This window comes from Cyprinodon variegatus, unplaced genomic scaffold (genome assembly GCF_000732505.1).
Source record: "Cyprinodon variegatus isolate N-32 unplaced genomic scaffold, C_variegatus-1.0 Scaffold835, whole genome shotgun sequence".
Lineage (NCBI taxonomy): Eukaryota > Metazoa > Chordata > Actinopteri > Cyprinodontiformes > Cyprinodontidae > Cyprinodon > Cyprinodon variegatus.
In genome coordinates, this window is record NW_015151288.1 from 29,397 (window position 1) to 52,934 (window position 23,538).

Here is a 23,538-nt window from a genome sequence, read left to right on the forward strand (position 1 = left end):
AAAGGAATTTATTGAAGGTAAACTCTTACATATAATCATATTTAAAATAGTCAAAGTATTTTCCATCGACACCCCCGCCGCGCTGATTGATTCATGCATCCTTTGTTTTAGTGCATAATTCCACACTCCTCACCTTCTTGTGCAAAAGGTATTTGTGCTTTTTGTGTGTTTCTGTGCTTCTTAACTGAGGTAATATTAATTTTTTTTTTTATCTAAATCTAAAGAATAAAACTAAAGGTTTTTCTCTAACAGGATTATGGCTTTTAGGCAGAACGTGACTTTAAGGTAAAAGTATATAAGGATTGTTAAAGGAGAAGTTTGTGCTTATTTTATAAAAATAGAGTAAAAACATAAACGGGTGCATAAATATTAAGTGCTGTTAAGTTGGAAAGTTAAACTAATTTAGTTTTAAGTGCTAGAAGGATTTAATTTAGGAAGAAAAGGGGATATTTTAAACAAGTGACCAAGCATTGGTTTAATCGCTAAACTACGACACTACGTTCCTCAGGGGGATTTTCCCATCATGCATCTCTTCAATGTGGAAAGTGGAAACTTTCTTTAGGATTTATAAACAGTCCATTTATCGCTGCTGCATCTGTAGAGCAAAATTTATAGTTTTAATCAGAAGTTGTAAACAGGACGTTTATGGTATGTAATACATCATTTATAAAACCCTGTGTTCAGCAATGATATCAGAGGCAGTGATGTGCGTTCACCAAAACTGTAGTTTCTAATGTTCAATGTTTTATGTTTTTCATTAAAAAAAAGCAAAAATCAAGAAGCAATAAAGTTATTTTTTTGTATTCTGGCCTTAAATTTTGATTTTGAAACAAACTGTGGTGGATCTCAGCTCGTTACCTCTTTCTATTTACATCCCATTGTTTTCTATACATTTATAATACAGGTTGTTGTATTTCGGAAATAACTACTTCTTCCATAAAGTTCAGTAAGTAAACGCAAATGAGCTGCCATGAATTCACTGTTTCTGCTGCGTTAAATGGAGACGGGAAGGTCCTGCTGAGCCTCACTGATCTAACAACCTGCTAATGTTTCTTTAGTTTAAACTATAAACGGGAAAAAATAGAGATGTACTTTTTGTATCAAATACGGTAAGAATAAAGGTTTACATGTAAGATGGTTGTAAATGAGATATTTGTGCCCTTTTCTGCATCTTTAGTCGTAAACTTGGAGGTAAGGAGAGTCGGATCCTGGATGTGTGGCTGTTGAGGTCAGGAGAATCCTTCTGCTTTGACCTGGAGGACGTCACAAAGGCCGGCCCGAGTCTGAAGGACCTGAGGGAACATGAAATTAGAGACTAGACATGTTCAATCCATCACTGATAGTTTGGGGTTCCTGAACTTTTCAGCCTGTGACGCCAAAAACACCCTAAAATACACGTAGCTGTTTGACTCTAATTATCATATTGCAATATTAATGTATTCTATTAAATAGCATTTAATGATAAAATGTATATATTTCATTATGTATGCTAACTTATTTATGGAGCAGTAATTATTGCACATTTTATTATTTCATGCTATATCTGTTCTGTTCGATTAGATAAATGTTTTTTTTATATAACATCTAATCATTTAAATCAGGGGTCTTCAACGTTTTCCAGGCCATGGAGCCCAAACTGATGGCGAGATGGAGCGAGGACCCCTAATTATATATATTGTATTAAATAGTGTTATATCAAACTGGTCCTATAGTCACTCTATTACAGATGGAGTAATGTAACTAAAGTAATCCCTCCCTGGGATTATTAAAGTATTTCTTATTCCTGGTTGATGGGACAGGTGTTGTGAATGAAACGGTGTCCAGCTAGAAAAAGCTCCTGTGTGTCGCTGAATGACATCTTCTGCCTCCATTTATCTGTTTACTACTGTGTGTTGAATTCATGTTAATGTGGATTTAGACATTTCGAATAGTGGAAAAAATTAAATAAAAAATAAAAAAAGTCTAATCAACCAAAACTTTTGCGACCCCCATGCAGTACCTCTGTGGACTCCCTAGGAGGTTGCGGACCCCCTGTTGAAGACCTCCGATTTAAACTATGATTAATTTATGGGGACATTCAAATATTTAATTTCATATTTTATATGGCACATTTAATATTCACAATATGTGCTTGATAAATAAATTTTCAAAATAACAATTATTTAATTTATAATCCAAAACATATTTTAATTAACTAATAGAAAATGTATTTAATTGTTCCTTTTTCTCTGGAGACTAAATATTGTTTTCTTTGGAGAAAAGCTCACCTTCAGAGTGCTGAGAATTTCTCCAAACAGGTGTTTCGCTTCCTGAGTATCCGGCTCCTCAAAGTAATCTGACACTGAGATGTCCACCACGATGGACCTGATGTTACTGCAAACACCTGTGGAGGAGGACAGAAGGTCAGGAGGACAGAAGGTCAGGAGGACAGAAGGTCAAGAGGACGGGAGGTCAGGAGGAAAGAAGGTCAAGAGAACATAATGTAAGGAGGACGAAAGGTGAACCTCTGTGATGCGATAAATAATGCTGAAAGCAGGAAATGGCAGAAAAGGAATCCTACTGTGGAAGTGGAGGATGGCCTGGCCGCTGACCGGTGTGTGGGTCAGAATCAGCATCTGTAGATTCTTCAGTCCAGCCTTACAGAGCTCTGTCGCCACCTGCAGGCTCAGGTCAGTAATGCGCTCCAGCTCCAGCACCTGCAGGCGAGGGCAGCTGCCCACTTCACAGCAATACCAGGAACACACAAGAATATTTTTAATCCTGCTCCAAATATTCTGTTTCTATATTTGACATTAATATTCAGTTTTATTATCACACATGATACATTTAATAAACCGTTAATATTTACATGATCTATGGAAGAGCTGGAAAAATGGCCTCTGACTTACCAACAGTAACCAATCCCTGAGTGCTGCAGCCAGCCCCGCCCACACTGAGGGAACGCAGATGTGGCCAACATCTGCCGATCGTTTGCAGGCAGCGGTTTCCGAAACGAGTCGGCTGTTGGCTAAAACCGAAAGATAACGGTCAGAGGATTTCATTTAAACACGTCGATTTAACAAGGCAGCAATCATCACTGTAAATAAATCATTTTATTTTAAAGGAATCAAACAGAAAGCCACCTGGGGTGCGCCGGAGCAACATGGAGTCTGCTGATGCTCCTGCATCCAGCCCCCAGAGCCCACAGGACCTCCTGACCAACCGGATCTGAGGAACTCCTGCCGGCAGAGGAAGCAGTTAAACGCTGGGACTGAGCAGCAGGCAGGTGGACAGTGGCAGAGCCTCACCTGTATGTGAGCGATTGCAGGTGCCTGCAGTAGCAGCTGGCCATCCACAGCGTCCTGTCGCTGAGCATGTGAGGACACTGGGAGATGGAGAGGTGAAGCAGGCTGCCCCCCGCTGAGCGCAGCAGCGCCTCCACGCCGGGCTCCACGCTGCTTCTGAAAGAGACCACCTGACCTCATCACTCCTGATCCTCACACATGCGGTTCCTTCAGTCAAACCTTCAGATTACAGCTGGACTCCTATTAGAACTACACACTGCAAAAAAAGGCAATTTGTCTTCAAATAAGTGCATTTTTTCTTCAATTGAGCCAATGGAAGTGTCAGGAATTCCAGTTTGTGTGGTCTGTTTTTGTGTTTCCTTTCCTCCTCCACCAGGTGGTGCCCCGTCCTCATTGGGTCTCCCTGCACACCTGCAGCTCATTGCCTCATTACCTGTGGAGTGTTCTTAAGCTGCTGACTGCCACTAACTCGACGCCAGAGTGTTTGCCAGTTTGGGGTACTCTAGCCATGCTTAGTTTAGCAGAGTCTAACCTGAGTTTTTGTTTTGCCAGTTTTGGGTTCTCTAGCCAAGCTGAGTTTTGTTGAGTTAAACTGAGTTTTTGTCAACCAGAGCTTTAACTTTGTCTTTCTCTTTGCCTCTCGGCAGGAAGTCATCCTGCAAACTGGATTTTTTTGGACCTTCTCTCTCTGGAAGGATCAACTGAGCTTCTAACTGAGCTGCGGTTCCAAACAGGAGGTTTGGATCCACTTTCCCCAAGAGGTCGTTTGAGCTTCACACTGAGCAAAGGTTTCATCTGCACCACAGCCCGTTCAAGTACCGCAGGAAATCTGAGTGGCAGTCAGCTTCTCCGTTCACGTAGGATCAACCGCAGTCTGAGTAACACCAAACGTGACAATCACTGGAACGTTCCACACAGACTAAATTCTATAAAGGACACCTTTTTTTCTGGAGAAGTGAGTCTGCAACCGATTCCTCCAATTCAAGCCTAAGAATCTAATTTCCCACTGAGCCTGAACTAACTGCAGTGTGTTCCCCTCACCTTCCAGTTGTGGTTTGACAGTGTTCTGATCAGCACTGGATTCATCGCCATATTCTTAATAAACCTGTTAAACTTTTCCCTGGTCTCTCTGTTTGGTCTTCTGCATTTTGGGTCAGACCTTTAATTAAATCATGACAGGAATAAAACAATTTACATTTAAAATAATAAAGCAATTTTGAAGTCTGTTCTTTCAAATGCATAATATCAAGTTATCTTATTTTAAAAGAGTAAAAAATTATCTTTTCATTGGCAGATCCTCTGATTTTTTTTAACTCAAATTAAGAGTAAATACATTTATTTTGTGATTTTTACTCATTTTCAGAATGTTTTTGCAGCGTATGCTGTTTCCATGGCAACGTGCATATTTTTCTGCTTAATATAAGATAATATCTCAACATTTTCTCTGAGCTTTTCAGATTTTTAATCCCTCTGAGCTGCCTGGCTGTGTGTGCTGGCGTTACTAGCCTTGTGAGGACCCTCCGCTGATGTTCTTATCATGTTCTTAAAGGGACAGAAATCCTCCTGTATATTTAAGTTCATTTTCACAGGACCTGCCCGTATAAGTCCAGTAGAAGCTAAGGGTCATGTACGTTGGGTGCGTGTGTGAGAGAGATACCGTGTGTTTCTGTGGTAATCCTCCCGCGTCTCGTCGGCCCGCCGGCTCCGAGGCTTCAGGTTGTGGAGGACGACAGACTGGGTCTGAGTGCACCACTGAGACAGAGTCTGCAGGAACTACACAAACATTAAAAATGGACTGTTAATTCAGATATGGATGCAAACAAATGTTACTGGACATTACAAGGAAATGCTCTTCCTTTATGCTGCAGACTCCTTATAGTCCTAAAATTCAGTCTCCAGCTAAATTCTAGAAACATCCTGTTGAAGGCGGCAGAGCTAAAAGCAGATCATTCTGTCTGCCAATAAATAACTCAAATATAAATGTCTTTATTCTTATTTAAAAAGTTTGTAACCAAAGTTAACACTGACCCATTTCTGCAGCTCTCTCTACAATATTTCATGTTTCTAAACTGGTGTAAATTAACTCATATTTCAAACACTCTTCATTTCATGCTGGTATATTTTCAGGTATTGACCAGTTCTCCAAACGTCCGCCTCACTGGAACTCAGCACCTTTTTCTATGTTTGCTGTTTCAGCAACAGTCAAGGTTTCTATCAACAGCTTTCTTCTAATCGCTGTAACATAGAAACAGGATCAGTAATCTGCAGGATTAAAAACCCTTTTGATAGATTTATGGCACAGCTCTGCTGTTTAAGCATTAAAACAACATAGTTATACATCTTTATTGACTTTAGTACCTAAGCAGCTTATAAGCTTCTAAAATATTTTATTCATCGTTGAACAAAATTGGGACCAAATTTATTACTGAAATGAAGGGCCTAAATAAATATAAAAGTTTACTTAGCACTTTTTTTACTCAAGTAAAAGATGAAAGCAGTAAGAATAAAAAGTAATGGGTAAAATGGTTTCTCAAGTACTTAGTAATTGTTTGTTAAAAACTAAAGATTTATAGTTTAAAATAAAAAAATCAGATGCAAATTCTGGTATTTCAAATTATAAATAAAAACATTACAATGCAAATAAATAATATTATTACAACAGAAAAATTCAGAGAGAGAGAATCTGATCATATTCTCAACATTAATTTCTAGAAATGATTGTTCACAGCAGGTAATGAATATATATTAGGAAAAGTGTAAAGACATTTTGGAAATCTACAGGTTTCTATATAACTTGATATCAAACTATCAAAGTCACTGATGGTGGGTAGAGTAACATCAGCTGAGCAGTCAGGCTGACCTGCAGGGGGCGATAGTGAGTCTGGTAAAGCTTAATGCTCTCCAGTCTAATGCTACTTTCAGACCGCAATCCGCAGAAGCAGCAAAAAATGTGCGGTCTGCTTCATTTTTGATGCTGTACAAGTTTAGTTCTGACGCACGGCTGAAGCATCTTTGCTGCTCTGGCTGCGTGGTGGAAAATTGGGTCTGATGCATGTTGGGCGGAGCTACCCTATCCTTTCTTTGCCTGTAATAATGGCTGATGAAATCAAAAGAGTCGATTTGCTTATTTTAATGAACAAGGCTACATTTCAGACTGCAAGCATTGGAAGCAGCAAAAAAGCTTCTGCTGCTTCATTTTTTATGCTTGTCCACATTGAGTCGAAGTGTGTCCAGGTCAGAGATGGGCAATGTGGAGTCAACAAGTCATCTCCATGTCATGTATTTCTTCTACCCAGCCACTGAAGCAGGTGAGTCCAATCTTCACCGTGAATTAACCTGTGCAGATTGGACTCACCTGGTTAATTGGCTGGGTAGATTAAATACATGACATGGAGATGACTTGTTGACTCCACATTTCCCATCTCTGGTCCAGGTGCGTCTGATGCTTCTGCTGCTCCTGAGTTCAATGGCAGAGAAACGCTTTGCTATATTTACTATTTTAAGTGGGTAAAAATTAGTTATAATATGTTTCTAAGTAAGAAAGTCCACCTGAAAACTTCATCAGTTCATCACGATTACCATCCTTCCTTCAAATATTATTTTGTTGTCACTGGGAATCCCATGCAACAGCAGCTTTTGGCCCAGTCGCCTCTTGGGGGTTTCCACTACTGTTCGCAGCGGCTGGAAAGCATTTTTCATGCACGTACTCCAAACTGCAGGCACCAGAATAATTAAATCGAACATATTTTGCCCGCAGGTTTCTACATTTTAAGTTAATTTAGGCGTTAACAAACTGTTTCAGAAGAGTGATCATAGCGCTCTGCATCAGTAGTGCTGTGTCCGTCTCCCTGCCAGCTCCCAGATCAGCTCCTCTGATTGGTTGATGTGGCGCGTTGAGCAGCAAAAGTTCAATTTTTCCATCTCCATTGGGCCAACCAACATTAGGCGCTGCTCAAAACGCACTGGAGGACCTTTTGCTGCGTCTTGATGCACGTCAACCATTGACTTTGCATGTAAGCTAGCTGCTTCTGCTGCCTGTAGCCCGTGCGGTCTGAACGTAGCATAGCACAGACCAGACCAATCACAGTGCAGCGGTGGCCCCTAATGCAACAGCGCTTCTCTAAAACCATAACAGTCAAGGCTGCTGATGGAATGGAGCCATGTTCTAATGATGTCCTCTATTATCTCCCAAAAGAGCTGTTTATGTTTTACATTTCATCAACTGGCTGCTGTAAGAGCTACTCCTTTTTTTTTTAAAGTAAATTTTTATGTCACGTCATTAGTTAACCGATTGGTCCTAAACTGTTTTCACTGACTCTATATGTCTCGCCTTGGAGTCCGTCTCCTTTTAAGACTAATATATGATGTAAGTGTTACTCATATGAGAGTAGCCATACTTCCAGAAGAGTATTACATAAGGTAGAAAGTATAGTAAAGTATAGATACCTTTAAGAGTTAATTACTGTTCTAAGCGTTACTCAAGTAAATGTGAGTAAATACTGCTTACTAACCACCTCTGATGGTATCTGAGTAACTAGCAAACAGATGGTAATATTCTGCAGCTCTGGTGAGCTTTATATTAGAAATAAGATTGAGGAGGTCTTAGGTTAACGATAATAATCAGAGATGGCTTTAAAAGGTCGATGATGTACCTCAGTCGACACTCGAGCGTTTTCCAGTCGAAGGTGTGTCCAAACCGCCGGGTGCCTGGCAACAAACCGCCAATCACGGCACACCTCGGCAACGCGCAGCAACGAGCGCACGTCCAAATATGGGAAGACGCAGAACAGCCCCGCCCTCATCTTTAGGGTGTCCGCCTCTGTCTGCCTCTTGGCATGATGGCGGGAGGGGGTGGAGCCAATGGAGTAGGGCGTGTCTACTGGGTCGGGGGAACAGGAAGAGGAAGGAGCGTAAATAAAAGGTGTTAAAACTCTAACAATCAATGAGAGGAGGAGGTGCTTACCTGTTCCAGGTGTGTGCTTTCTGGCAAATATGTGGTGCGTCATCTCAGGACTGCTCCACAGGCCTTCCTCCTCCTCTTCCTCTTCCTCATCCTCTTCCTCAGTGCTGTGGTGTCGAATGTTTCTTCTGCTCCAGGTTCTCCCCCATCCTTCATCTCCAACCCTGATGAATCATCAAGCTTTTTTCAGGCATTTATCATGTAATTCCATTTAATATTATAGCCTTATTAAACCAGAAGAAATCCTGAGATTTAAAACCTTAATAACAAGGAATTATTGGATAAAAACAAGATAAAGATAAAAAAGTAAAAAGCTACAACAGCCTGGCAGAGGTAGATTTCACATCCCTTACCCAACCCTTTGCCTTGAACCATGAGTTTATTCCATGTTTGCATTAAGTGATAACTGATCAATATAAGAGCTTTCTATAAATGTTAGAAATACGACAAACTCTAAGAAGACCTTTCCTCTACCTCTTACCTCTATGCCTAATTATTTTCTGACTGCTTCTGGGCTGAACTAAAAGTCCTGATTCAGCTTTCTTCAGTAGAAATCTCAAGGATTTCAGTGAGAACCGCTGGGTTTTTAAAGCTTTATTCCCAGTTCCAGCAGAAAAAAAAAGAAATCCCACAACAAAAAACCATCACATTTCCACCATGGGTCTGATCTTTTGGTTGTTTCTTTGCAAAGCTCTTCTCTTTGAAAGTTTGGCTAAATCTGTGAAGGCGCGTAATGAACTAAACCCTTTAAAGCCCTGAATCATTAAATATTTTCATAATTTTCATTAAATTAGAATTGTTGTTGTCAGAAAAGTTAGATTTCTCTTATTTCGTATTTCTATTTATGCTATTTACTCACTGAAAAAAAATTTTCATTCAGTCTCTTCCGCCTGCAAGGGCACACATTGGCATCAATAGAAGACATACTTATTCTCATAACAAGCCAAATTCTTTCTCAATGTTTGTTATCGTTTAACCAAAGTGTGTGTAATTTGTTTTGACTCTGACACAACCTTCACAGCTTTTTCATCATTATAAGTAAGGGAGACAAACTCTGTCTAGACCAGAACAGGGCTGATTACCAAACAATAACGGCCATATGATGAACTGTTCTCTCTTTGCAAAGATTAAATAAAATAACAACTGAGCAAAATCCATCGAACTCTGTTTATTTAACTGGAGAAAATAGTTGAATACTTTTCCTCACGACAATTGTCATTGAACATTCTAAAAAAAAAAGAAAAAATGAAAGAAATCTGGCTATTAACAGGGTTTAAATGTTTCTAGAGGTTCATTGTGTGAATAATCACAGGTTAAAAGTGAAAAATAAAGACCTGTTGCATCAAATGGAATTCTTTTTAAAGATCTCCTTATCTTTAACATACCTAAAATATGAATGTATGTTTTATTTTGTTTTTATTGTTACATTATGAGTCCCTGAAGAAGCAGTCGCCTTCTGCTGATTTTGTCCTGCATGCTGGCGTAGAAACAGCCATAAAGTTAAACCAATGAATACATTTTTTGGTTTCAAACATACGAGGGCAGAAACTAACAATCATTTTGCAAATCAATTAATCTGTCAATTATTTTTTTGATTAATAATTGGATAGAAGACTTTAAACCAAGTGAAACTAAAACTTTTCCACCTGAAGAGTTGGAGAATGGAGCATATTGACAGACGAAAACTTAAATGCAAAATGTTTCTATATTTTTTATACAATTTTGGTATAATTACTGCTCTATGTGGGTCACTGTGTCAGCTAAAGTCAAGTTTTAAGGCAAGGCAAGGCAAGGCGAATTTATTTGTATAGCACAATTCAGTACAAACACAATGCAAAGTGCTTTACATGATTAAAATACAAGAAGATAAAACAAAATCAAAGCAAGTAGGAAAAATAAAAAATTAATAAAATAAAAAAAATGCAGGGACAAAAAAAGAATATTAAAAATTCTTCTTTTAAGTCTCTCTACTCCAGTTAACGATGAATTGATTACTAAATTAGTTGACGATTTTTACTATAATGGATTAATCTAATTAATCGTCTCCTCCCTAAAACAGACCTCTAACTTTTTATATCAATCACTGGTTTCTGGATAAACTGTTAAAAGACTGGATTCCATCAACATCTTCCACAATAAAGGTTTTTAATAAATAAAGGTCTGATTTATGAAATTCCCTGCAGTGTTGAATTATCAGTCTGAAATTTACCATTTTGTCTAGTTTCTTTTAAATAACAACTTTTAAAAGATTTTAAGGAGTTTAAATCCATTAGGATAGTGTTTATTAAAAAGCAACTGAAGATGCTGCTATTCAAGCAGGATTTTAATTATTCGTATGGTTTTTATAGGTTTGTTTATATCTTTCCATTTTTTTTATGTTGTTATATATTGCATCCTACATTGTTCTATTGTTACATTTTTACTCCGGACTACTTTGTGATTTTTATCTTTGAAAAGTGCTATACGAATACATTTACTTTACTTAAATTTGACTTGTAATGGTCGTTTGTTGATAAGATTTTTCTTTCTTTTACTTTTTATTTCCCTTCCCTTTTAATCCACATACCAGACTCTCTCCCTCCGTCTAAATCCCTCTCTTTCCCGTGGAGTCCAGTGTGCGGCGTAATGAGATGGCTGGAAGTGGAGCAGTCCCCCCTCACAGTCCCAGCCCCCCGAGCCCAGAGATAAGGTCCTCATTTCCTCATTCAGACCACTGAAACAGACAAGAGGAGTGATGAAAAACCTCAAAAGCTGAAGCAATAACTGCGTCTGTAACGCCTTGCTTTAAATATTCCTTCCAGCTAGCTGATGCTTTCAAAGTCTGTAGGAACTTTATGTTTCAAAGAAATTTAGGAAACAAACAGTCTTTGTGACCAAAGGACAATTTAATGAACCTGTAGTGATGGTGTCCGTGTGTTTGCTCTCCCAGTCTGTAGGAACTTGAGACACTGTAGCTTCTCTAAATAAATAAACAGATGGCAAACAAAGGTATAAAATAGATTTTCTCTTTTTGTTCAATCCTTATATGACCAGATGCTGGTTGGTTCCTTACCCTGTTTCCAATGCTGTCCTGCATCTTGTTGGGGATGATGTCATCGGCGCTGCCGTCCAGGCTCCGCCCAGCTCGTCCAGGTACAGGTGAGTACACCTCAGAGGGTGAATACGGCTCGGCGTATTCAAACCTGTCATTGTTTGTGAAGTGGTTGTGGCTGAGCAGCAGTAACTGCCTCTCTGCTCGGTCGGCTCGATCCAACAACGTCTCGATGAAAACCTACAATAAAGAAAATGGCCGCTGACACTGAGCCTGGTTCTGCTGGAGGTTTCTTCCTGTTAAAAGGGAGTTGTTCCTCTCCACTGTCGCTACAAGCACGCTTAGTGTGAGTGCCTTGAGATGACCTGTGTTGTGAATTGGCGCTATCTAAATAAAATCAATTGAAATGAATTAGTTGGTCTTTACCACAGTATTTGGGCCATTTTCAATTAAGGGAAAAATATTTCCTTAGTAAATGTCTGCCTAAAAAGTTACACATTTATAGATTAATTTCAAATTTTTACAGGAATAAAACTATGGATATTCTCTGATGCAAAAATGTTTTGAAGTTAATACAAAAAAATTTAAGATTTTATTTTTTCTAGGTTGGAATTGAATAAATTGATGCAATTAATCGTGGAAAATTCATCAGGTTTTAATTTTGAAGAATTTTAGCTTTTCAACATCAGTTAATATCCAAAATGTGTCTTTTGAAAATAGGAAATTTATGTAAAAAAAAAAAAATTATTTCTTTCATGGCAGCATTTATTTTTTCTTTCTTTCTTTCTTTTTTAAGCTACTATAATTTTTAAGCTAGATTTAGATGAAGCAGAAGCATGTACTTTTAAATTGTAACCATATTTTCAGACAAATGCCGACTGCACTTATTCAACATTAACTCATAGTCTTTATTTTCTATTTTAGTTTATTTAATAAGACCTATAAATTCTGTAGAAGGTTATAATAAAAACATAAACATAATCTTTTTCTGCTTTCAAAATTTTTTTACTTTAACTGTAGAAACAGCCTTTTGGTTAAAAAACAAAAAAACTCAGTCTTTAATACCAGGATATGATGTCTGTTCCATGTAGTTTATGTATTGAATTCAAGATTTTAAAAAATTTACAAACAGGAAAGCGGTAAACATAAAGTTATCTTTTGAAAAATAAGAGTAATCTTAAACAACTTGATAATAGCTAATATTGCCTTGCGATGGACTGGCTAACATTCATTAATATTAATTTTCCCAAACTGCTGATAAAGAAAATAACTTAAAAAATATACAGAGAAATTATTTTAATGTATTTATTTTCTTTTCAAAGTATGAGAATGTAAATATTCATTAGAACAGAACTTTTTCACTTAGTAAGACTTTTTTTTAATGGTTTTTAAATAAATAATACTAAATTGTTGATGATTGACAAACATTATTCTATTTACCTAAACATCAATTATCCTTACAAAGCATTAGAAATTTAAAATTAAAACCCTAAAATGAAAAGAGAAAACATTGAAATATAAAAGGTAACTCAGAAAATCGTAATTGTTTTGATAGTCTACTTTAACTTTTTCAGCAAGCTTATTAGCATATTATTTAAATATTAGGGTTCAAGTTAATATTCAGTTAGCAAACTTAATATTATATAATATTAAGTTTGTTATTATTAATATTAAGCCGATATAATCAATTATGTATTTATTAAATAAATTGCTTCTATTTTTAATAAATTAACACAATTGTTAAATGTTATTTATTTATTGAAATGTGGCACTCCTAACCTNTGTCATTGTTTGTGAAGTGGTTGTGGCTGAGCAGCAGTAACTGCCTCTCTGCTCGGTCGGCTCGATCCAACAACGTCTCGATGAAAACCTACAATAAAGAAAATGGCCGCTGACACTGAGCCTGGTTCTGCTGGAGGTTTCTTCCTGTTTAAAGGGAGTTTTTCCTCTCCACTGTCACTACAAGCACGCTTAGTTTGAGTGCCTTGAGATGACGTGTTGTGAATTGGCGCTATCTAAATAAACTCAATTGAAATTAATTAGTTGGTCCTTATCACAGTATTTGGGCCATTTTGAATTAAGGGAAAAATATTTCCTTAGTAAATGTCTGCCTAAAAAGTTACACATTTATAGATTAATTTCAAATTTTTACAGGAATGAAACTATGGATATTCTCTGATGGGAAAATGTTTTGAAGTTAATACAAAAAAATTTAAGATTTTTTTTAAATCTATGTTTGAGTTGAATAAATTGATGCGATTAATTGTGGAAAATTATCAGGTTTTAATTTTGAAGAATTTTAGCTTTTCAACATCAGTTGAAAAGCTAAAACAGGAAATTTATGTAAAAAAAATTTATTTGGGTGAAATTGCTTCACCAGGGCAGCATTTATTTTTTTTCTTTCTTTTTTTTTTTTTTAAAGCTCCTATAATTTTTAAGGTAGATTAAAAAATTCTAAAATGAAGCAGAATTTGAAGAGCATGTACTTTAAATTGTAACCATATTTTCAGACAAATGCTGACTGCACTTATTCAACATTAACTCATAGTCTTTATTTTCTATTGTAGTTTATTTAATAAGACCTATAAATTCTGTAGAAGGTTATAATAAAAACATAAACATAATCTTTTTCTGCTTTCAAAATTTTTTTACTTTAACTGTAGAAACAGCCTTTTGGTTAAAAAACAAAAAAACTCAGTCTTTAATACCAGGATATGATGTCTGTTCCATGTAGTTTATGTATTGAATTCAAGATTTTAAAAAATTTACAAACAGGAAAGCGGTAAACATAAAGTTATCTTTTGAAAAATAAGAGTAATCTTAAACAACTTGATAATAGCTAATATTGCCTTGCGATGGACTGGCTAACATTCATTAATATTAATTTTCCCAAACTGCTGATAAAGAAAATAACTTAAAAAATATACAGAGAAATTATTTTAATGTATTTATTTTCTTTTCAAAGTATGAGAATGTAAATATTCATTAGAACAGAACTTTTTCACTTAGTAAGACTTTTTTTTAATGGTTTTTAAATAAATAATACTAAATTGTTGATGATTGACAAACATTATTCTATTTACCTAAACATCAATTATCCTTACAAAGCATTAGAAATTTAAAATTAAAACCCTAAAATGAAAAGAGAAAACATTGAAATATAAAAGGTAACTCAGAAAATCGTAATTGTTTTGATAGTCTACTTTAACTTTTTCAGCAAGCTTATTAGCATATTATTTAAATATTAGGGTTCAAGTTAATATTCAGTTAGCAAACTTAATATTATATAATATTAAGTTTGTTATTATTAATATTAAGCCGATATAATCAATTATGTATTTATTAAATAAATTGCTTCTATTTTTAATAAATTAACACAATTGTTAAATGTTATTTATTTATTGAAATGTGGCACTCCTAACCTTCCATATTAACAACCTGTTCTGTTGTTCTCCTATCAGTGATGTCTGAACGTCACATCAATCCTGCTGTGAATGAAGCTGAGGAGGAGCTCAGAGCCCTAATCTAATCAGTATCCAGGAGTTGATCTGATCTAATCCAATGTAATCTACTCTAATCTAATCTGAACATGGCCGTCACCTGCAGCCTGGATTTGGCCTCTGCTTCCTTCTCTGCCGTTTGCCGCAGGAAAAGCTCGATGTCGACCATCTCCCTGTAAAAACAGTAAGAGATTAGTGAAACAGACGCCCTGATGTGTTCATTTAACACACAGAGGTAACTGGAGTCACTGCTCTGACCTCACAAGCAGCCCCCCACCCTCAGGGCTGCTGGGCCCCCTGTCATCCTGCATCTATCTGAACAGCAGACCGAGTGTCACGCTGAGGTAAAGCCAACATGACGTGTCCTCTATCTAGAAACCAGGTCTCTCTGCTCACTGCTTTGACTTCCTGGTGGTATTTACTGATCTCTGGTCCAGATGCTGAGAGCAAAGTGCTATTTAACTGACCTTTAAAGCTGCGCTGCTCTCTGTGTTTTTATTAAATACAGGCTGCTTCATTTAGACACACTGCATTTAGACACACTTCAACCCTGAAGCTGCTTATTTTTAGCTTGTGTTGTTTACATTTGGTCTGGTGTCTGGAAAAGCTGCAGATTGAGACGTCAGCAGCTTGGAGACACTTGGATGGTAAAATAAAACACATTCCCCCAATAAACCTCTTAAAGTCGTAGTGAAGCGTCTGTTCCAAATGTTTAATTTCTGAATTCTCCCGAGTGGTGCCCGACTTTACACTGAATAAAGTGAATGTGATTGGTTGTTTATCAAGGGGGTGGGATTGTTGTGGCGGGAGGTTCGCAAGCAAGTTTGGTTGTGGCCGGTTCGTCGGAAGCATCTCGCTAACCAGTTAGCAACTTAGTGCTAGTAGGTTCCCAATGGGAAATTCCATTGGGACCAAGTAGCACTAAATTGGTGACTTAGAAACGACACTGTCAAGGAACGCTATGGACAGAGGAAACATGCAAGAGGAGGAGAGTTTAGTGTTGAAGGTCGTGGATGAGTCTCCTCCATCATCCATTTTTTATTTAGAGGAGGAAAGCGGGATGAAGATGTTGTGGAAGAGGACGCCAGGGCGGCAGAAGCTTGGTTTGGTGTAGAAGGCTTCCAGCCGTACATGTTTGAGCCCTTGCCTCACAACGCTGCCAGTTCTGTTAGCTCTACGCCTGCTGAAGACACAGACGTCCATCCCCATGATCACTGGGACGGAACTACATTAGCTGCGACATATGAATCAAGATGCTATGACCGAAAAAAATTTGATTGACAGATGACCGTTGATATATGATTGGCCGAATTTAGGTGAACAAGCTAACATGAAACTAACTGGTCCGCATAAGGTAACAAAAAGCCCCCCACAGATTTTAAATAGAAAGTATCAAAAATTTTATGACCATATCGTCTGATACAGAGTAGATTTATATACATGTTCAAGCCAGAATTAATTGACATCTAAATATGGCTTCCCTACGACTTTAAAGGCACTGACTGTTGTCGCTCGCTCAGCTCCGTCTCTTTTTCTGAAAGGTTTCTCTTTAGTCGCTCCATCATCTCCACGGCAGCGGACACCTGAAGGAAACAGAAAAGCTTCAGAAACAATTGGATCTTTGTAAATAAAATCACATCATGTGTTTAATAAGAGGCTTAGAATTAGTCCCACCTGTCTGGACAGGTACGCCGCCCTCTCCTCCACCTCCTTCTTCTCTCTCTTCAGCCGCTCCCTATCACGCCTTTTTCGCTGAAGCTCCGCCTCCCTCTTCTGTAGCTCCGCCTTCAGTCGTCCAACGCGCCGGTTCACCCTCTCCTCCACCTCTGCGAAGGTGCGAGCGATTTTATGGTCCAGTCCCAGTCCCAGCCGCTCCTCTAGCCCGATATCCACCGACAGGCTGAAGTCCAGGCCCAGGACCCCCACATCGCCGAGGTTCTTCCCAGGAAGCAGGTCCAGAGACCCAGGTAGGGCCAGCGCGGTGGAGGGGACCTCTGCCTGGCCAGGAGGGGGCGGCAGAGCGCGGTCCGGCGGGCTGAACATCTCCCTGAGCAGCTGGATGGAGGCCGAAGATGAGGCGAGGTCCAAGCAGGCCAGCGGTGGAGGGAAGCTGTGGGTGTCCATGTTCAGAGAGGACGTCCCGCTGTGGGACACATCCGGTCCAGGAAGAGGGAGGAGAGCAGCGGGTCTAGAACTTCTGACCCGACCCTGAAACAGGAGAGCAGATGAGGTCACCCAGGCTGAACTGGTTAAAGAAGTGTTTAAAATGTGGTTTAGAGATGATTAAATGTCCGTTAAACCTGTTAAACAAAGAAACCAAAGACCAAACAAAGAAGCGGGAGGAGAAGAAACCGGTTCTCCAGATCGAACCTGTTAAACACGTTTATATAATTACCAGCAGTTTGACGGTGAGGTCTGCTGCACTAATTTACTTTCTATTGATTGGGCCGGATCCAGTCTGGATCTCAGTGCTCTGTCACGTCACATCTTGCTGTTTAGAGACGCAGCAGGAGGGAGAGGAGCACTTTAATACTGTTTCTGATTTTAAAATGAGCTCAAAAAATGACTTATTTATTTAATAGTTCATTTAACTTCCTAATAGATGATCTCCAGGCTTATTTTAATAATAATAATTGAGCTTTTGATCTAAACACGTAGGTTTGATTTCAACTTTGGTGGGGACACTATTCTCCAGTTTCATTTGCACTAATGTCATTGTTCCTTTCCAAAAATATGCATGCTCTTTTTATGCTTAATGTGAGCATCAGGGCTCATTTTGTTTAAAGAGAACAGCAGCATTTCTTGCTACATTAAAACAAATCTTATGAACACTACACGCACTAGATGCTGTTTATCAATGTTTGAAGCATCACTGGCTCTGATGAATGTGGAATTAGGACTTTTTCCACTTTGAAAAGGTTTGCATTTAAACTTACCAGTGCCTATTTAACCAAATATAGTCCAAATATGCCTGTTATATGTGGATTTATCCTGTGTTTTCTTCTGAAGATATAGAATTGTTCAGAGGTAAAACCCACTATTATTTTTTTTAATGTAATATGCTGTTGGAATAATTTTGTATAAGATAGTTAATGTTTGTTCTTATGATGTATAATGTGTGACATATTACTGTTCCAGAGAGGTGTTGCACAAGCAGTATAGGTCAACTCTCAGGAAGTATTGCTCAAGCTTAACGAAACCAGGAAGTTCTCGGACCATTTGACCGCAAGACATTTAAAAGCAAATTGACCTGCTCACTGAGGCCCCGTCCACACGAAGTCAAAACGAAAACGAAACGCTAATATTTTCCAGAACGTTTGCCGTAAAGACGGAGACGTAAAATAAATGTGATCGTCCACACGAATGCATGAAAACGCTGCAAAATGTATGCCAGGCCTGTAAGTGGCGCTGTGGTGCCAAAGCAAAAATAGGCGACGAAATGTTAGGCATGCGCACTAATATTTATACATGGTTGCCCTGCGGGTCCATTTTCGTGGTTCAGTCAAATTCAGGTGCTAAACTATGTGGTCGATATTGCTCTGTTCTTCCTGGAGATATTCCAGAAGAAGAAGATTCTGTTGTAAGCCCGACAGCAGGGTGAGTAGCATGAGCAGCAACCATTCAACACAGTACGGCGCCATTGTTGTTGTGATACTGTGTCGCGCATGCGTGTTTAGAGGCGACGCTATGATGCATGTGTGTAAGAAAAAAAATGCGGTTAGAGCTTAAAGATGGAAACGCAAAAACGGCGTTTCAGAATCTTCCCACTCTGAAGGCTTAATAAAAAAAAAGATCGTTTACAGACCCCCGAAACGCTGGCTTCGTGTGGATGAGAGGCTGGTTTGGTGAAAAATTTGTGCGTTTAGGCCAGGGTTTGACTTCGTGTGGATGGGGCCTGAGGCTGCACATTGAATTATATTTCTTGTTTCCTATTCCTTTAGCGCAACCTCAGCTTGTGTAACTAGGGACCTCCCCCTCTGACTTTAATAAATAGCGAGGAGAAAGCTGAAGAACGGCAGAGTGGGGGGGAGATTTGTAAACTCCGCAGTCTCTTCCCACTCTCCTCGCGAGTAAAACTAAATTAATTGTCTCTGTGCCTTCTTTCTTTCCCTGTATGTATGTATGATGTTTTAGGTGCTTAGACCTGACATATGCTCTCTCTGGATCATGCAAAATAATACATTCAACGGACGGCAAATAAATGTATTGTATTTACATGAGCACTGGAACTATAAGAGTAACTGACACTGAGCATTTAAAATATTAATATTAGAAGTTGTACATCTGGGCTGTAGTTACTCTGTGTCGCCCATTTCATGTATTTTATTTATGGCTGAAACAATTAATCATATTCACAAATTATTTAAATAATCATCAACTGATTTAGTAATTGATTAATCGTTAACTGGAGTATAGGGCCAATAAAATGTGCCTTTAGCTGACAGAGCGACCCACTTAGAGCAGGAATTATACCAAGATTATAAAAAATATGTAAACATTTTGCATTTAAAATAAAAAAAAGTTTTTGTCAGTCAATATTCATATCAGAACTCCTCCAAAGGAAACGTTTAAACGTTTCCGTTTCACCTGGTTTCATTTCATAAAAGATCTTCTTTAAGGAGCCTTTGGCTATCTGATTAAAAGATAAAATAAAAGAAATCCTAACGTTGTTAACTTACATTTCTCAAGTTTCACAAATCAAAAAACTCTCTCCTGCTTCTTTACAGAACTCCAATCAGAAGCTTCCACCTGTTTTAGTGTAGATAATATTACGTTTTTTAATTTGGACTAGTTTTGTAGCCCAATATTAATTTATTGTAGCTGTTTGAGAACATTTCGCTTCCCATCCAGGAAGGTTTTATACAGCAGCCCGATTATAAGGAGAAAAAACAGATTCTAATGTTGGTCTTTCTGTTGTTCGCTGGGACAGATTTACCACCTCAACCTTTACTGAAATGACTGAGTCTTACATCATGCAGCGGATTTACCTGCGACAGCACCAGCAGGGTCTCGTAGGTGTGCCGGCTGACCAGGTGAGCCCGGAGCTCAGGTACGGATGAGAAGCGGTACTGGTCGCCACAGCGGGGACAGAAGTAGGGCAGCTCCGAGGAAGAGGAGGAAGACATGATTCTCTGAGGAGCGGCAGCAGGAACCCTGGAAGCTGGAGGGAAAGTGGGTCAGCGAGTCTGAGCTTCTACATTATTGATTCTAAAGAGTTGAGGATGAAGCGGAGTGGAGCTGATCTCATTAAGATGAGGATAGTGGAGCTGGATCATCTGAGGTGTGAGGGGGTTTCTGTCGGCTTCATCGCTCACTGGAGGGTCAGCGCGTGCAGAGGAATTTCCTCACGCATGGATGAGCTGGAATAAAGGACCGTCTGGGGCGTGGAGCCGCTGCTCTGCTCCCAACTTCTACCTCTGGATCCTACTTCATCTGATTCCATAATGCTGCTGTTTGTTTAATATCTGCTATAGTTATCATCCTAAACGACTAATTTAATACGATATGTTCCCATATTTGTTTATTTCAGCTGTAAAACAGCTTGGAAATGAAGCTTTATTCTGATTTTTCTGTAGTCGCCTCCTCTCCTTAAAGGCTCTGCAGACCATTCAGTCTGTTTTGGGTCATTTTAACGTTTTCCTTCATCAGAACTTTAACATCATTCAGTTTTGTCCAGTACAGATGCATCATTTATCTAACCTGCTAATGATGAGCATAGCTGGAACTGAAATAATGTGTTTCAGAGCAGTTTGTTTATGGTTTGGATTATCTGCAATCATTTCATTTATGATGTTTAAAAGGGGGAGAAATAGATTCTATGTCATATTCTACCTAATGAGAAGGTCTTAGCTCTAATGCTGGTACATTTAAACCACTGCTAAGTTTTAAACTGATAAAAAAAAATCCCAAACTGCTTTCATGAACTACATACATTCACATGGACACAAATATTGGGGTTGAAGGCCTATCAGATAAAAAATGTGTGTTTGTATAAAGATGTCAGACTCAGGATTCTAATCAGATTTAGTCTGATTGGAAAAAACTGTCATTCTGAAAGAGAGATGGATTTTTATGAACTCTATTCCAATTGGCATCCATGTTCAGACCCATTTGGATCTTTGGGTGTCTGAATGTCCACCCTAATCACTATATAAGGCACTATATAGTGGCTACGCCGTTTTAGATGGTTGTGTGAACGTCTAGATCAGGGGTAACGAACTCAAAATCAGCGGGGTCGGAATAAAGAAAATCAACAACTAGCAAAGGTCCGGTGACATTTTTAACCTCTTAAAACCCACCAGGTCACCGGCAACCTGGTGGACCTTAAGTGGGAGTAATAACTCAAAATGCATAAAATTCCACCGGAATTTTTTTTACCAGCAGATGGAGCCATTGCGCGCAGCTCAAAGCTGACACCAAGAGTTCAAAGCCCCACAGCTCTGGAACTGTTATAGCTAGAGGTCTGACATTTTCTTCATTTGTGGTTGACATGATGTAGAACACATATTATACAATAAAACCTGCTTTTTCTCAAGAATGTCTTTATTACTGCTGTTCAAAAAAGACCTATCATTTCCAAGAATAAAAACAAAACAAACTTTGAGTCATGTTTGAACTGATGCAGGTTGGTCTGTGTTCTACTCACCCAATTTCTTATTTTATATAGGGTGTTAGCGTTCAAATAATGTATTGAGCATGTAATTAGGGCTTACAGTTCCTAAAGTATTTGCTTTTTCATTTAGGGATGCAAAATAGGCGAGAATTTCACTAAATGAGGTGGATGTTATGAGGTTAATCATAATCTGTTACTTTAAAAAGAATTTAACACTGAAATAGAGGTGTTTTTGCATCCATGTTATACAATGACTTTTTCAATAAAAAATATAAAAAATGTATTGTTGATTCTGTTCATGGTGGAGAATCCTGCTTCACAGCAGCAGGTTGAGCCAAACATCCTCTAAATGTTCAGGGTCATCTTTGAGCACCATTTCACTTTTCTTTCACCAGTTCACCACAGTTCTTCCAGCAGTCCACACTTTCTCTCCACTTTCTCTGCTCTCTTTTTCTCATCATCTTCTCCTTCTTTCCAATCACCCGGCTTGCCACAGGTTTGCCTGCTGTTTCTAAAAGTAGCAGCAGCAGCGACCCAGACTGACAGCAGCTCATTGGATAATTCTGTTAATTTGTTAGGCTAGTTAGGAGAAGCAGCGCAAGTGAAGTTAGACACTGCCGTCGGACAACATGTAGAATTTTATAAATGTTTTAAATCAATTTTAAATCCGTGACCTCTGCTCTAGTTGATGAAAAAGTAGTGGACTTCAGATTTTTTTTTTCTATCGATCCGATGTGGTCCGCTCTCAATTTGCTGCAACATATTTATACTAGTATTACATTCAACGGCACATTAAAAGAATAATGGTCGTTAACGGTGACTGTTAGAACAGTGAAAAATACATTTTTTTAATCGATTTTCCGCAAAGAATCAATCTTTAGGAATTAATTTAAGAATCGACTTAAATCGACTTAACTCCTCCCTACAGACCAGAGATGAGTGTGAAAGCAGACTAACAAGGAGGCATCGGGTCTAAATGGGGCCACCATGACGGTGTTTTTAATCAGGCAGTAGCAGGAGCATCCAACAGTGAAGATCCTTAAACCATTTCAGCTCCTGATGGAGTTTAATTTGCAACGGTTTGGCTGGTTTAATTGTGAATTTGCACAACGTGGAGATATTTCCCAGAGATCTGAGGCGAGACGGGCTGTGAGGAAATCTCCTGATTCCACGTGTGGAGATGTTATCAGTCTCTAAAGCAGGGATCAGATCAGATCCACATCCATCACCACCCAAAGCATGTCCAACCTGACTGACTGCATCTAAGGGTCCAACTGGGCCCTTAGTGTTCATCTTTATACTGTCTGTTTATGTCACATAAAACGAAAAAAAAAAATCAGACAAATTACAAATTAAAACTACTGTTAAATGTCATTAAAATAAAATAGACTGAGAATGATAACAGTTCTTTACATTAGAAATAATTATTCTAGTAATTTATAGGAATTTAACCAAAATGAAGCTTAAATAATTGTAGATTGTTCCAGTTGAATAGAACTGATCAGTGATTGATTGATTGATTGAATCAAAGTGACTGTAACTGGATCCCATTCATTGATGCTAAAGTTATAAACTGATCAGCTGTCAGCAGCCTCATACCTCTGATCATCGATCATCCGCTGCGTCACGCCCTCCTCAGCACCGTCTCCATGAAGACCGTTGCCATGGTTTCCTGTTCGGATCCTGTCTGGACCGTCCGGTACCGGCGGCGGCTTTCAGAGCTGCAGGATGGATCGAAGCGGGACCGGATGCACCACCGCCCCGCGCGCCCCGTTTCCAGCCAGCAGCCTCCGCGTGCTGCTGCTGCTGCTGACGTAGGAGCCGCGTGACGTGTCACTGCTGATAAATCACCTTTTTTAAATATACATATAGGTCAAAGGTTACTGCTGCTTTCATTTAAATACTGTTCATGTTTTTACAATTATTGATAATATATTATTGCTGTTATTTTGTTATTTATTTTTATGTTTGTAGCAACTGATAAAAATCCGTTCATAAATTATAATTATTTTTTGAAATATTTTTGCAAAAAAATAATAAATTATTGAGTGATAGTACGGACAGGATTTAGAAATTATTCTAATACATTATATTTTATGTTATTGTTGTTTTGTCGATTTCTAAGACACATTATTTTTCAGTAAAAACCT

General features: G+C 38.5%; 1 protein-coding gene across 1 annotated transcript; it reads right to left on the reverse strand.

Moving 5' to 3' along the window:
• Window positions 1-2: 2 nt before the first annotated feature.
• LOC107099066 (F-box only protein 41-like) lies at window positions 3-23,131 on the reverse strand. The gene is made up of 17 exons (XM_015397035.1): window positions 22,988-23,131; window positions 19,764-19,936; window positions 16,450-16,983; window positions 16,279-16,358; window positions 14,876-14,948; window positions 11,297-11,515; window positions 11,139-11,203; window positions 10,811-10,957; window positions 8,248-8,408; window positions 7,937-8,160; window positions 4,942-5,057; window positions 3,288-3,440; window positions 3,123-3,218; window positions 2,889-3,007; window positions 2,561-2,719; window positions 2,268-2,383; window positions 3-1,292 (listed from the first exon to the last, which is right to left on the reverse strand). The coding sequence occupies exons 1-17, from the start codon at window positions 22,995-22,997 to the stop codon at window positions 1,230-1,232; spliced, it is 2,508 nt and encodes an 835-aa protein (XP_015252521.1). The 5' UTR covers window positions 22,998-23,131; the 3' UTR covers window positions 3-1,229.
• Between the last annotated feature and the right edge of the window lie 407 nt (window positions 23,132-23,538).

What these genes read in the sequence shown, in the direction of transcription:
- LOC107099066 (XM_015397035.1), bottom strand. An exon ending in AGGACAGCATTGGAAACAGG is followed by an intron (nt 11,204 to 11,296) that starts GTAAGGAACCAA and finishes TTATTTATTTAG; the next exon opens with AGAAGCTACAGTGTCTCAAG. An exon ending in AGACGGAGGGAGAGAGTCTG is followed by an intron (nt 8,409 to 10,810) that starts GTATGTGGATTA and finishes ATGATTCATCAG; the next exon opens with GGTTGGAGATGAAGGATGGG.